The following is a 15,898-nucleotide window of genomic DNA, read 5'->3' as shown; positions in this document are numbered from 1 at the left end:
TCCTTTAATATTTTGGGTGCAGATGGAAGACACTCCCAAATTTAAATATAATTATGACATGGGAAAATTTACAGCCTTAGTTGTTAAAAAACTTGTTTATTTTTCACTGAAACAGAATCCACACATGCAAATATCTTCAAAAGTATTCAGACTACACATTACTAAGTATGGATGTCTATATTTTATGTTATAGTCCAGGGGTTGGCAACCTTTCAGAAGTGGTTTGCCAAGTCTTCATTTATTCACTTTAATTTAAGGTTTCATGTGCCTGTAATACATTTTAATGTTTTTTAGAAGGTCTCTCTCTCGCTATAAAAGTCTCTATATTATATAACTAAACTATTGTTGTACTGTAAAATAAACAAGGTTTTCAAAACGTTTAAGAATCTTCATTTAAAATTAAATTAAAATGTTGATCTTATGCCACCAGCCCGCTCAGCCTGCTGCTGGTCTGGGGTTCCGCTCACCTAGGCTGGCAGAGGGCTGAGCGGGGCCTGCGGCCAGGGCCCCGGCTGGCAAGGGGCCAGCAGCCAGAAGCCCAGACCGACAGTGGGCTGTGCGGGGCCAGTGGCTGGGACCCCAGACCAGCAGTGGGCTGAGTGGCTCAGCCCGCTGCCACTCAGGAGTTCCATCTGCTGGCTCCTGGACCCGCTCAGCCCGCTGCCTGTCTGGGGTCCCTGCCCTGCCCACATACAGTTGGTACCTACCTTCTCCCTGGTTCTGGCCCATTCTCTTACTCTCTCTCTCTGCACTGAGCTGAGGGTGGGAGTACACCGAGCACAGGGCTGGGGGGTGAAGGAGCAGGCTGCAGGTTGGGGTGTAGGGTCTGGCTAAGAGCTAGAATGAGGGAGGGGGCTCAGGGTTGGGGCAGGAGGTTTGGGTGTGGAGAGCTTACCTGGGCAGCTCCCATTTGGTGATGGGGTGCAGGTCAGAATGTGGGGGGAGAGGTGCAGGAGCCCCTGTTTGGTACTCAGGGTGGGAGTGGGGATGTGTGGGGTGCAAGAGTCAGGATGTGGGGGGTGCATGGTGTGGGGGGGTGCAAGAGTCAGGGCAGAGGGCTGGGGGCCTGTGAGGGGGGTGCAGGTGTCAGGGCATCAGGTGTGGGGGCCTGGGTATGTGTGGGGGTGCCAGAGTCAGCGCTTGGGTCGTGGGGGGCGGTGAAGGAGTCAAGCAGAGGGCTGGGTGTGTGTGAGGGGGGTACAGGGCTCAGGGCAGGAGTCTGGGGGGTATGCGGGGCTGCAGGGCTCAGGGCAGAGGGCTGGGTGTGTGTGGGGGGGGGGGGGGGGTCAGGGCAGAGGGCTGGGGCTGTGGGCTGGGGTCGTGGGGTGCTCACGGCAGGGGGCCGGAGGGGGTATGCCCCGATTCCACCCCCACCTTCTCCAAGGCCCTGCCTCTGCCAGGAGCAGCGAGCACACTGACCCCGCTCCTCCCCCACCCCCTCACAAGGGCCATCAGCTGATCCGCCGGCAGGGAGGGACGGAGAGGAGAAGGAGGGGCAGGAACCCAGCACACTGCGGGAAGAGGCGGGGAGCCGGCAGGACCAAGCTTCTGCCCCCTGCCCCTTTCCCCATACCCTCACGGAAGGGGGCAGGAGGCAGAGAAGAGAGGGCCAGGCAGGATTTTTAATGGCATGCTGCTGCTGCCCCGGCAGGCAGCAACGTGCCGTTAAAAATGGGCTCGCGTGCCGTCTTTGGCATGCGTGCCATAGGTTGCTGACCCCTGTTATAGTCTAACTAATTAGCTTCCCACCTGACCCCACCCCCAAAAAAAGATTGAATAGCTTCTCCACTGACTTAGAGGAAACAGCTAGATCAAAATATACTAATTAGAATCTATTATCAGCTGCAGTACTGTTTCTTTGCCACTGTGTGAGCTTCAAGAAAAATACCTTATAAAGAAAACTTGTAGTGAGCAATGTATTCTGACTTCAATTATTTTAACTATCTCCATGTATACCATCCAATTTTGCCAATTTAGACACTACTGTATAATTACTGTACTGCGGAAGGCACTCATTATCTCCTTTATCTCCAGATGTTTCAGTTGCCATTTTTTCCCCATAATGCATCCCCTACCACTTTTCAACTTTAAGTCCCATGGGGAACAGAAGGTATCTGGGAGAATGGAGGGCAGCAGTGCCCAACATTGTGTGTCCTGCAGTGCTGTCTTCTCCCTCCATGCCCTCTTTGAGAGACACTCAGCTACAGAGTGGCTCATCTGCACGTAGGGTACATCTACTCAGCAGCTGAGAGATGTAATTCCCAGCTTGGGTAGACATATATGCTGGGGCTAGCATGCTAAAAATAGCAGTGTGGCTCTGGCAACACAGACAAGTGGTGGATAGGACTAGCCGCCTGAGTATGTACCCAGACAGTCAGAAGAGATTGTATTTGGACCACTAGCCCAAGTCACCACTTGTGCTACCACAACCAGGTCGGGTAGACTAACCATTAGAGAAGATTCTGCAGGCAGCTGGCCAGCAGGTGGAGTATCTGAGAAAAGGGCAGCAAGACTCTGGTAATCTGATGGAAAGTGTCAGGCAGCTGAATGTGAGTGAACGGAGGAAGATCCCCTCTGAAGAAGATCCCCTCTGTAGTCCCCCGGACCCTTCACACCTCCAAAAATACTGAAATGAAGTAAGTACTGTTGGTATGGGGGGGGGGAGGACGACAATTAAACTTGAGGGGGTGGGGATAAGAATGGGGAGAAAGGGGACTCTGGGGAAAAGGTGACAGCAGATGGGAGCCAGAGAGAGTGGAGGAAGGAAAGGGGAAACTTAATGGGCAGAGCCACATGGAGCAACCGAGTAAGGACAGAGAGCATCTGTCAAGCCAACTTCCTCTGCCACTGAAATTTAAGGCTAAAATTACTACCCTGGTTCCTTTCACAACAAGTCAAAAGAATTTACAGAATACTGATTAAAAATTTGATAAATGAAATGGGAAAATAAACATTGAACTACTTACATGTTTTTGCCGTTGCTGTATAAAAAATTTTTTCCTTTTAAAGGAAATTTTTAATATGTTCATCCTAAAAAAGAAACAAAATACACTAAGAAACAACCCATAAAAATAGAGTAAAACAATCAAAGAAAAAGTGACACAACACATGTTTATAATGCCCATCAGTCTTAAAAGATCCTGAAGTACATTATAAAATTACAGATTCACGACTAATAAAATGCAACCACCTCTTGGGTGAAGAATAGCAGCTAACTGACACACATCCACCCACCCCACCCCACCCCCCACAGGAGCAAGAGAGAGGAGCAGTAACTTTGGCCAATGGAAAGCATCTTTTAAAAATCATTATTCAATAGTTACTCTGTAAGACTTGACTGTTGCATAAGCAGGAAGCCTCCTATGACAATTCTCGCCTACGAAGCTGCATGATGTACTTGCAGCAAAGACCCAATGGAATCAGTTTGTCCACTTCATTGTCTGCACACAGTTCATGACACTGAGTTCATGTAACTAATGAACCATACTGTAACAATGTAGTACCAAGAGTAGGACTTTGATAACAGGATACATTAGGCCATATACAATATCAAAAATGTGTCTCCGAGCAGATGACAATATAAGTCATATTACTATTAGTAATAGTTGTGTCACATTATTGATAATATTTTGAATATGAAAAGGAAGCCACATTTTAGAGTTGTCTTTTGGAAAAATCCTATGCTACTGTACTGTTAAACACCCGGGAGAATAATTGGTGGTTATCCATTAAACATTCTAATCACATACTTATTTGCTTTTGTGGGATTAAGGGAGAGGAAGAGTGGTGGGAAGACACAGGTCTGAGTGCTAAGATTTTCCTTACATAGATTGATCAAATCTCTAATATTGTAATATCCTTACATATTTTATGTAGCATAGTTAAAAACAAACATGAGCTCTGATGTTCTAAATACACGTGTCAGTGGTGACTTCCCAAATTCTTTTATTATAGGCAGAGATGATAATAGTGGCTATAGTTAAAGCTTGTCTAACACTTTTCATATAAGCCTGATGATATCTGCTTAGCTGAATCAGGGTGAAATTTTCCATGATGGTTTTTGTCTCTTTTGTCTCAAGAATTTTTTTTTTTAAGGTTTCAAAGTCATTCCATCGTTTCCAAGAAAAAGGCTATTGAAAAATAGGTAGTTTTGCCAATGTTAAAATTTCCAATTTTTGTTTTTGTTTTTTTGTTAAAGCTCTCTAGTTCCTGCATGCTTGGGAGAAGAAATTTGATGAAGGGATATTTGGAGTTAGAGAGATGCGTTATCCCTAAGAAAATCCAGATTTGGCCAATTTATAAATCTGAAAACTGCCATTTACACATGCACAGTAATACTTGATAGAAGGCTGCTGCTAAAATCTCAGAATATTGTACCTAAACTGAGTATGCTGCAGACCCTTGGAGCTTCGCACATGACAATTGTACTGAGGATTTCTTCCAATCCTCACAGACTCTCCTACATAGCTGTCACAGGGCTAGAGCTCTAGATAGAGGGTGTAGAGGGGACCCATCAACCACACCCTGTTTTGATTTAGGGGAAGGTGAATTGAGTTGGGAGCTAACTTGAAGTCCTAGTCCACCACTTTCTACTAATTGGTGTTAATGCTGTGCACTTTACAACTCTTATTATTGAGCAATGTCTCACACTCCTGCCTTAGGAAACAGGACATTCAACTGTTTTATCAATAAGGTAACAGATTGCACAGTGTCACTTATGGCAGACCTGGAAATAGAATCTGTCTGCAATATGTCAAATCCCATCCACGGTACCACACTGCCTTTCAGAAAGAATGTACCAAAACTGTGCTCTTGGCTGTATCATCAGAAACAGAGCGAGGAACAGAACCCAAGGATTCTGATTCTCAGCATTTCTCTGCTGTCTAGCAAATACTTGTGTAAGCTACTGGAAAGTTTATGCCATGTCCCTCTCTACTGGCTAGGCTACAGAAAAAGTAAGAGCATAACACTGATACTATTTACCATTGGTTTAAGCGGTAGAAGTCTGTACTGTGTATTTAAAGGACATGGGTACCAAATCTGTTGATGACCTACAAGAGGTCAAGGTGGTTCCACATGGTGGAGTTTGTTTTTTCAGTTTTGTTTTGTTTTTTAAACGAACAGGTGAAATTATTGTCTCATTATTTTCTAATGTTTTATTTTATATAATACCTCGTTCTGAGCACTGAATCCATGTGCTACACAGGCTGTTCTCTCTCTGCTGCTGCACTCCTACTATGCTTGTTGACTCCCTCTTGTTACTCCTTCCTCTCCCCATAACCATCTCTCACTTTCAGGATGGTCTGTTCTTCAATGCCAGTGCTGCTTCTTTAGAGTACCACTCCAGCAGTTTAATTCAAGGCACAAAATACTTGTTAAAAGGACACAGATTTATTTTATCTCATAACCAGCAGCTGTGACATCACACAATTTTTTTAAGTGAATGGCAGTGAATAACAGTAATCCATGAGACTTCCTTTTTTGTTTTTCTAGTGGATTATGCTGTCATTAGAAGACTTACATTTCATGAGTGCTCAAGCATGTCACATCCAGAATATAACCTGTATACAATGTAGTTGTTCACATTCTTATAGGTAACTCAGCCACCCTTATCACTCATTTTACAGTCTTTACAGTGGCTCCCTGTAAAGTTCACAAATTCAATAGGTTTTACTGCCTACTTTTAAAGTACACAGTAGTTTTGTACCACTACAGATGACAAATCTTTTGGCTCAGGTTTTTCCTTTCATTTACTGAGATCAGAAAAAATAAAATTATGTAGCTGGCAATAGAACCTCAAGTGTCTGTGCCAGAAGCTGGGACTCGACAACAGGGGATGGATCTGTTGATAATTGCCTGGTCTGTTCATTCCCTCTGAGGCATCTGGCACTGTCGGAAGACAGGATACTAGGCTAGATGGAGCATTGGTCTGACCCAGTATGTCCATTCTTATGTCTTTAGAACTTCAGACTGAACAGAAATCCAAGGGAGTTCAACAAACTGATCAGTCTGTCCTGATACTTAAAGCTAACCTAAACAAAGCTGCTACTTTAGACTTAAACTGAAAAGTTTCCTTAGCTGTCAATTTGTTTTCTCATCCACCAATCTGGAAGTTTCTGTGTATATCAAATCCACAATTCAAGCAGGAAGCCAATTAGATTTTGGGTAATAACAAGTAACCTTAATATAGTCCTGCAGGCTTCTCAGAAAAGCCATTCCAAAGTTGCAATTGTTTTCAAAGCGAAGGGACTGCGCACACACAACAAAGAACAGAAATTGATCTGTTGCATCTTTGTAAGTGGTGATGTAATATATATTCAGATTCTGGAGGAAATCTGTAGCTTGTGTGTTAGGAAAAAGCCTCTTTACTTGCAAAATAAGCTAATCTAATATGGAAATTGTTTGGAATCCCCTGGTGCCATTTAAGATGAGTTGTTTTCCCCCCCAAAAAATGGATCAAATCTGGGGGCAAGTCCAACCAAAGTTATTTTTCAGAAACATACTGACTCATTCAGACTCTCATTCAGACTGACAAAGCTGTTAGATTTTTTTTTATATAGTTTGTTTTGATCATCTCATTTTTCTTATATAGTTTGTTTTGATCATCTCATTTTTTGCCAACATGGTATTTTTATTACATCTATCCTTCAGCACTTTTTGTCCACTTTGGCTACTATCACACAGCCAGGACCAGATTTACACCTTGCGCACCCCTAGCCACAGCATCTTCAGTGCCTCCGCTGCCTACAGCAGACCTTGGTGTTGTACACAGTTTTAGAGAGGTCTGGTGCCCCTGGAATGCCAGCACCCCCAGGCACGTGTCTACTGTGCCCAGCTGGAAATCCAGCCCGGCACACAACATCGTTGTTCTATTTTTGCTGTCTATTAATATTGCAGAATATTGTTCCAGAATTTTTTGAAAGAGCACTTTGACGGTGTTTGCTGCCACCTTGAGTTCAAAAAAGTGTGTGTCAAATCCTGATGAACTTATACCACAAGAAGCCCCATTGACTTACAACAATGTTATTCAGAGTGTAAACTGAAGCAGGATTTAGCTTTTTATTAGAACTCTATCTCCTTTTCAGCCATTTGTCACTATATAACGTTTTCCCCACCCAAGTACCTCCACCCAATAGGCTTTGTAATCCTTCAAGTGAAATACATTGAGGGCATTATAGAAATTTATCATATTCTATCTTTTTATAATATGTCTAAGCACACAAAATACATTCTGCATATATAATATAGGAAGGTGGGGCACTGTATTTTCTCACAATGACTTGAGTGTACCACATTGCTTATGAATGGCTGAGCCATGAATGATGTATCGATGCAATCAGAAACGAGACCAATAAAGCCTCTCTCCAATATATAAAAGCTTTTAGTGGTTTTTTTGGTGTGGAAAGAGCCTATTTTAGAGCGTTTCCAGGATTGTTCCTACCAATTTCATACTTTCACCTGCAAATCCTGGTACCCCAGCTATTATGAGTCTAACTTATATAAGCCTGAAGACTCAAAGAATTACTTAAAATAGCTTTCTATACATAATGTCGAAATTCCAGTATCCAAACTTTCTGCACCTTGCAAGACTAGAAGTGCTGTAGAAAGCTGTGAATTATACCTTTTCAATGGAATAACACTTTTGTTTCTAGACCTGAAAGATCACATGATATTGGACTTTATACATCACTGGTGCAGGACTTAAATATTGCCTACCCAAGACCATCGGTCAGTAATTTTGGTAGAGTAAAAGTGTGAAAAGGAAGAAAATATCTATTTGGCAGACCATCTTTAAAAATAGCAGCTGTTTAAAGGCATTTAAAGATTTGAATGGCTAGAATTAATAAAGGAGGACTATAGGGCAGATTTCAAGAGAATCAGAGGTGCATAAAAAAATCTATATTTTATCATGCACTAAATTATACACAGGAACACATACATCATCATGATGTGGTATGAAATTTGTACTGGCATGAATTTGGGACGGTTGCATTATCCCCAAGTGAATTATGACGGCCATACTATTCAAAAGATGATACATTTCAAAGAATGGAGAAAAAGGATAGAAATGAAGGAAATAAGCAAAAAAAAAGATAGTTTAGGATAGACAATTTAAATTTATAATCTATTTTAGTGCTTTATTCTGTCAGACGTTCCTTAGGTTTGTGATAAAAAGATGGGGAGTCTAGAGTACTTAAGGTATATTAATGTTTCTGGTTATCTGTAGTTCCTGTAGTTAAATAACTGGAGGCACAAGAGGAGAATCTACAACTCACCACAATGTATTATTCTGTGAGGACTGGGAGCTTTGCACAGACTTCTTTGGAAACTTTCCCCAGAAAACTGTTGTAAATTATGCCTAATACCATGCACCAGCAGCTAGGCACCGGTTCCACAATTGAGCAGGTTGAAGGATGTGCAAATAATCCCACTTTTACACAGAAAGGGTCAGTAAGTGGAGGAGTTCAGAAGAATCATGTTTTGGACCCTCTCCAGAATCTTAAGGCCAAACATGTATAAAACATTTCAATCGATTTGCATAGAGGTCAGCAACTCTGGAGTCTCCTTCCTAGACCAAGATGGGACTTTCCCAATCAAAAATGAATGCATATACTAGTGTTTTCAGCTTTACACAGCCATCAAAGTATCTTCCCCTTTGGAGATCCCAAACCTATAAGCCAATCCTGGATGATCTTGTAGACTTGTTTTACTCCATTTTTGCTTGTTCATTTATCCCAGCTCCTCCTGAAAACTGCCAATAGTTGTCATTTTTGTTGGTTATGTACGTTCTTTCACAAAAGCAAATGCCACGCTTACCAAAATTCATAAAATTGCTGATCATCCACAATTAATTGCTGAGCTGTTTAGCAATATTAAAAAAATTAACCAGAGTCATTTGGGTCTAAGGACAGGGGATGTGGAGGGTCACCAGCATCCTAATCCTGCAAACTCATATAGGAGAGTAGTCTGTCTCTGAACTCTAACCGACTCCTTTAAACTCAGTGGTACTCACAGTCATGAATCTTTGTAGGATCAGGTCCCCAGTCCAGAGCTTTCATTTTAACCCAACCCCGGTGAGAACCATATACATATCACAAAAACTTAACCTATCCCCTTCTGTAATAGATTTTTCCTCTTTGGAATAAACATCATGCCATGTGAAAATATTATCTGAAAATTGAAAACAGCAGTTGTAACTCTTGGTTACTAAAGGAAATAGAAACAAGTAACACTTACCAGGGATAGAAACTTGTGCAAATAAATTTTCTGTACACAGCAATACCTCCTGAAGCAATTCCAATCATCAAATCTAGATTATGTAGATCCTGAAAAAGAAAAATATTGTAAAAATACAGATGGCTATGAAATACATGTTCTTTCTGTGTGTGAATTCATTCATGGGTTTTCCATATACAAGTATAAAAAGACAACCCAAAAGGCTTACAATTCAAAGAGTAAGATTTCTGCACCATTTGTCCTAACTTTGTCCGACCTATAATGCAATATAAAAGTCTTGCTATTCAGAGAAGCATTATACTGTAACCTCATGCAATTGTGTTTAGCACTGTCTGTGTCAGTAGGAGAGACTGCTGTAAGGCGACGGCGGGCGGTTGTGGGGTAGAGCTCTTGTCCCTGGTCAGTCAGTTAAATGTTCAAAGAATTTAGAAGCTTCGGCACCCAGTCTCCCAATACTTGACTGTTTGGGAGGACTTGGAAAAGAATTCCTCTTTCTGACTCCAGAAGGACCTACCAATTAGAGGCTAACAGAGAGTTCGCTGGATAAGAGATGACCCAAGCTCTCTATATAAAAGTGGGTTGGGACCACATACATGTTGATATGCATAACAGGTCAAATTTACTGTCCATTATAGTGTCATGTTCTGGTGCACCAGATCAGGATTAAAGGTCCTAGACTTCTGGTCAAGGAGAAGAGGTATCCCAGCCTAAGAGTGAATTAATTTGTCAGAACTCCTTTCTTTTGGGCACCTGTTGCTGTTATTTTGATGGTGATAAAGGTGTTCCCAACATACATGAAATCCTGAAAAATCAATAGTACGTGTATGTTTCAACAGACTACTCTTGTGTAAAATTCAAATATGTGCACAACAGGATGTACAGGACTGAGGCCTTATAAGGAATTTACTATATAAAGTACACCTCTACCCCAATATAACGCGATCTGATATAACACGAATTTGGATATAACGCGGTAAAGCAAAAATGGTTTTCTGTCCCATATACAACATTGGTTCTCAAACTGGGGGTCACGACCTGGTTATGTGGGCGGCCGTGAGCCCTGACCACAGCGCGCAGCTGCAAGTTGCGAGCCGCAACCCCTGCATCGGGCTGTAAGCCCTGACCATGATGCATGGCTGCGAGCCCTGACCCCTGTGTAGAGCTGCGGGGCTGCGGGTCCCGACCCCGGCTTCGGGCCCTGACCCCGACAGGGGCACGCGGCTGCGAGCCCCGACCCCGGGCTTGATGTGAAGGACGACATCAGATGTGCCCTTTCTAAAACAAGACCAAGAATAAAACTTCTTGCATCAAATACTGTATTAATAACAGAAATGCTTGAGGCCAAAGGAAGTTCAATATAACGTGGTTTCACCTAAAATATGGTAAGATTTTTTGGCTCCCGAGGACCGCGTTATATTGGGGTAGAGGTGTAGTAGAATACAAGTGACAATCAAGAGGACATAATACTGGGATCATTAACCAGCTTTGATATTGCAGGATGTCCAACCTCCATGCACATTAACCATGATCTAGACACAAATTATTGTCTACAAGTAGAATCTAGATAAGTTACAGAATAAATTTTAAGCTTATGATTTCAGCCAAACAACATTCCCTCTTCGTCCTGTGGTTCTCATCACTGATCTTAAATCTCATTAAAACCATATCTATGGAATTCTTTTTCATGGAGGGTGAAGTTATTCACACAGGAATTTCAGAATTACTGTGTATAAAGGAAAAATATAGCTTAGCCAAAGTTTTAGGCGTTTCCTTTAAGTCCAGTATACAATTGTAATCCTTGACTTCCTAGCTCACTGTGATCTATGTATGTACTCATCTTATAATATACATATTTCTACAGGGAATTGAATATTTATGCCTAAATACAGATTTGGGTTCCTAACTTTAGGAACCCAATATTTAAAATGTTGGCTTTGGTTCAGGAGAGCAGAAATTTTATGACACACTTTTTAAGGTAATGCTGGATTCTCTTAAGAAAACTTTCAATAGCCTAAATGCTCCTCTAGATGGCTCTCTTGGCTCAGTTAGTATAAATATATTAGTATAGTATATAGAGAGAGAGATGTGGGGACCTTAATCCCCAACTTCCATTTTTGCTGTACCATAACGACTCTGAGAATAAAATAGGTAGAATGTAATTGAACAAGACTCTGGCAGGATACAGAATGTATGTGAATAAATTATCTTTTCTATTACAAGTTTGTTAGAATATATAAAATATGAGAGTGAATAATTGCTGAACATTCTCTGCCACACACATTATCAATTCCTGTGCCACCTAACTCAACTATCGGGTAAACACAGTACCATATTGTGCCAGATTTAGTATGTATCAGTAATTTATATTCCACTGCCAAGAGGAAAAGAAATACAAATCCTGTCTCTAAAGTGGTCAATAAACAAAAAAGCGTAAATAAGATTGTCCACACAGTTTAACAGCTCTAAGCAGGAACAATTGACTTGTACACCAGGATTCAATCACCTTGCCTCTTTTAGGCTGATAAACACGATTACAGTGGCCTATTAAAAGCTAGCTTTGGAGAAAAAGCTGGGAAATCCCATAAGAGCTAACTGGAGAAAACGTTAGCAGAAATGACAAATTGATAACCATTGAACAGAGAAGAATTAATTAATAAATTAATCCAGTTCCTCCAAATGGTGTGCTGATCAAGTTTTGGGGGTTTTTTTTATGCGGACGTAACCTCACCCTGATATGATAATGAAATTGAAAACCTTCGAGACTAAACAAATCCAAGCAAAATAGCTAAAAATAGCAGCACAGCCGGGGGTAACACAGGTTCCAGCTCAGGCTAGCAGCCTTGGGGAGTACAAACCTGTCTGGACCCGCTGGATACATACTTGGTGGCTAGCCCAAGCCGCAGCCCATGTTATTCCCAAGGTGTGCTACTATTTTTAGCACCTGTTAAGGTTGTCTGACACTTTCCATTATAAAACCTTATTCTAAGCTGCTTATAGCTTTGCCAAACTTTAACTAGAGAAACAAGGTAGGTGAGGTAATATCTTTTGTTGAAACAACTTCTACTGGTGGAAGGTACAAAGTTTCAAGCTATACAGAGCTCTTCCTCAGGTATGGGGAAGGAAGCAGAGTGTCTGAACTAAATACAAGTTGGGACAGATTGTTAAGGGATAATACATGTTGGAGGCAGTCACTGGAAATGAAGTGTGTAACTGGGGGTTAGATGTTAGGCATAAAAGGTTTGAAGTGGGCAATTAAGGGCAGTAGGCAGTTAGTGTGCTACAAATTTCTGAACTGAAGAGGGTTCTTCTGGGGTATTTAGGTGCTAACAAATCTATGATGTGATCTACTTCTCTGGTGGAGCGGCCTTGTTCAGTGGCACTCAAAGCAGGACCAGACCCTGCCAGAACAACAGAAATAAAACCTGCAGACATATCTCCACTGCTATGATGATTAATACCCCCGTGACTGGGGTCCCAGTGGGGAGCCAGCCGAGGCCACTCAATTAGGGTGCAGAGTAACAGCCACGTTAGTCTGTATTCGCAAAAAGAAAAGGAGGACTTGTGGCACCTTAGAGACTAACCAATTTATCTGAGCATAAGCTTTCGTGAGCTACAGCTCACTTCATCGGATGCATACTGTGGAAAGTACAGAAGATCTTTTTATACACACAAACCATGAAAAAATGGGTGTTTACCACTACAAAAGGTTTTCTTTCCCCCCACACCCCACTCTCCTGCTGGTAATAGCTTATCTAAAGTGATCACTCTCCTTACAATGTGTATGTTAATCAAGCTGGGCCATCTCCAGCACAAATTCAGGTTTTCTCCCCCCCACCCCCCCCACAAACCCACTCTCCTGTTGGTAATAGCTTATCTGAAGTGATCACTCTCCTTACAATGTGTATGATAATCAATGTGGGCCATTTCCAGCACAAATCCAGGGTTTAACAAGAACGTCTGGGGGTGGGGGGTTAGGAAAAAACAAGGGGTGTGAACTGTAAAGAATGGGTCAGAGAAACCCCAAAGCTGGTGGATAAATCAATACTTAGATTTACCGAGCCAGCACTAACAGCTTCTGTTATACCTTACTGGTTACTCAGAATTCCAAACAACACAGTTCCCTTGAAGTAACCCAGTCTCAGGCCTCCATCCAGATACACAAGTCAAATATGATGAAGATTTCTCAAAATCTTACTTCATCATATAAAAGAAAAGGTTCTACCAATCCCAAAGGATTGGACACATTACCTCCCAGGTTAATGAATATTCCAGATCTTACCCAAATACATGCTACAGCCAATTCTTATTAACAAATTTTAGTTTAGTTAAAAGAAAAAAGAGAGAATGGTTAAAAGATCAGTATACATATAGACCTGAGTTCAATTTTTGAGGTTCAGATTCATAGCAGAGATGGTGAGCTTTGTAGTTGCAAAGAGTTCTTTCAGAAATAGTCAATAGGTTATAGTCCAATGTTTATATTTCAGGGCAGTCCAGTCAGAATGGGGATCTCAGTCCTTGTGGCTTACGCTTCCCCTGCATGAAACCTCAAGCAGATCCGAGATCAATAGGATCAGGACCCAAGTGTCTTTTTATACAGTATTCTGCATCCACTTGACCACACAGCCCTGAGTAAATAACAGGCTTCTGATGTAACCTTCTGTTTTCTCAACACTACCAGTAATTGGTTATACAAATTAACACAGGGCAATTTATCCATTAGGCAGTCTATCACAAGCTTCAAAGAGACATATAGACAATGCCATTCTTTCACCCAAGATTCATCTAAATGTTAATATTCCCTTTTGATCTCTGAATTAGTAGCTATAGTGACAGACAGGAACTGTCTGTTTACATGGGTAGCATCTAAGATACACACAATTAGTATCACTTCTAACAATATAGGGTTGCATTTCAAAGTTCTAGCCTGTCTAGCCATAGAGTGGCCCAAATTACCATTTCTAACATGTCTTTAAAGGTCGATTTTGGGTTAGTTAGCCTGCAAGCTGTTTAATCCTCTGTGGCCATGAGTTATATTTTGTATAAGATTTGTTGCAATTATATAACAGTGGTAGCAATAATGACTAGCATGTTTATATTTTAATTAGACAATGTCACAACCCCCTACAACACACCTTTCAAGATTCTTGGGTCCTTCACATGCTTATTAGAATGTGTGGTGGGGGTGGTACCTCATCATGTGCATCAAATGCCCCAAAACCTATGTGGGTGAAACCAGACAACCACTATGCTCTGAACTCACACAGAAAAACGATAAAAGACAAAAACATATCACCCATGGGAGAACACTTTTTCACAGAGAGATCACTCCATATCTGATCTTTCAATACTTGTCCTCAATGAAAACCACATAGCACCTTCAAAAGGTGAGCCTGGGAATTTAAATTCATAACTCTGATAGACATGGACAAAAGCCATGGACATAACAGGCACACTGGTTTTATGGCTCATTTAAACAGTTTGTAACACACCATACTGCCTGCTACCCTTAACTGCCCACTTCAAATCCTTTATGCATAATAATCTAACCCCAACTGCACATTAATTTCAAGCGACCACCTCCAACATGTTACTTCTTCATCTTAACAATCTGTCCCAACTTCTATTTAGCTCACTCTGCTTCCTTTCCTCGACCCAAAGGGGAGCTCTATGTACAAGCTTTTGAGCAACCTTGCACAAACAGAAGTGGTTTGAATAAAATATTACCTCATCCACCTTGCCTCTCTCACTTCCCAGAACCAACAGGGCTACAACAAGACTTAGCAAGGAAACTTCAACCATTCAGGCTCAAATTTTCCATGCTGGGTATCTGTCTCAGGCTGAATTTTCTTGGAAATTTTCAGCAAAATGGTTCAGCCATTTAAGAATGAGACTAGGGGAAAAAACACCTTTTTCAATGTTAAAAAGATTCTGGTGACTTTTTCTTCGGAAAGCGCTAGCACCCCCATGCTTTGGGTCAGAGACTGGCCTTTGTATCAGGAAACGGTCTCTAGCTCTTCCTGTGGAAATCTGCCCAAATCTGGCCACGTGATAAACACCTGGGGAAAAAAATAGAAGTTGCACATGCTCAGTAGAGACTTGCTAGATCTTAACAGCTAAAATCTCCAAAGACGACTCCTTCACTGAGTATGCTTGAGCCTTTCACAACTCCTAATGGTGATCAGACTGCGCATGGTGCCATTTCCACAGAGCAACTGAGCATGCTTCAGCCTAGAGATACAGGAATGAAGCTGGCTTTTACTTGCAATGGCTGCCCCAGGCAGGATTGAGGGGCGCCATTTAGGAAGAGTGGGGGGGGGGCACCTGCCCCACAGCCCCACCCCCAAGTTTCATACCAGAGATCTGCTTGCGGCATATGCCCCAGCCCGAGCTCTTACCTGCAGCACCGCACAGTCAAGTCCCCTGCTCCAGGAGCTGGAGTTCTCCTACAGCTCCCACGGTCAGTTTCCTCCACTACACTAGCTTCAACCTACCCTGCCCCCTCATCTGCTTCTACCAATCAACTGCTGAGACGATACGGATGGACAATCCTCCTAATCAATAGTAGTGGTCTACTGTCCTCTATTGCATCTGTCTGGGGCTGTAGAGGTGTTACCCTAATACAAATAATAATTGTGATGAATGAAGGGGAGGGAGTAGCTCC

At 42.0% G+C, this 15,898-nt stretch overlaps 1 protein-coding gene across 4 annotated transcripts in view; it reads right to left on the bottom strand.

The window, feature by feature from the left end:
• Window positions 1-15,898, bottom strand: part of PTPN3 (protein tyrosine phosphatase non-receptor type 3) — a 274,154-nt gene that overhangs the window by 134,058 nt on the left and 124,198 nt on the right. For all 4 annotated transcript variants that reach the window (XM_043540415.1, XM_043540417.1, XM_043540416.1 and 1 more), the window contains 2 exons: window positions 9,238-9,326; window positions 2,967-3,030 (listed from right to left, as the gene is read on the bottom strand). In XM_043540415.1, the coding sequence (XP_043396350.1) occupies window positions 2,967-3,030; window positions 9,238-9,326 (153 nt within the window). The remainder of the gene's footprint in view (window positions 1-2,966; window positions 3,031-9,237; window positions 9,327-15,898) is intronic.

Source organism: Chelonia mydas, chromosome 2, assembly GCF_015237465.2.
Source record: "Chelonia mydas isolate rCheMyd1 chromosome 2, rCheMyd1.pri.v2, whole genome shotgun sequence".
Lineage (NCBI taxonomy): Eukaryota > Metazoa > Chordata > Testudines > Cheloniidae > Chelonia > Chelonia mydas.
This window is presented reverse-complemented; position numbering and strand designations above follow the sequence as displayed.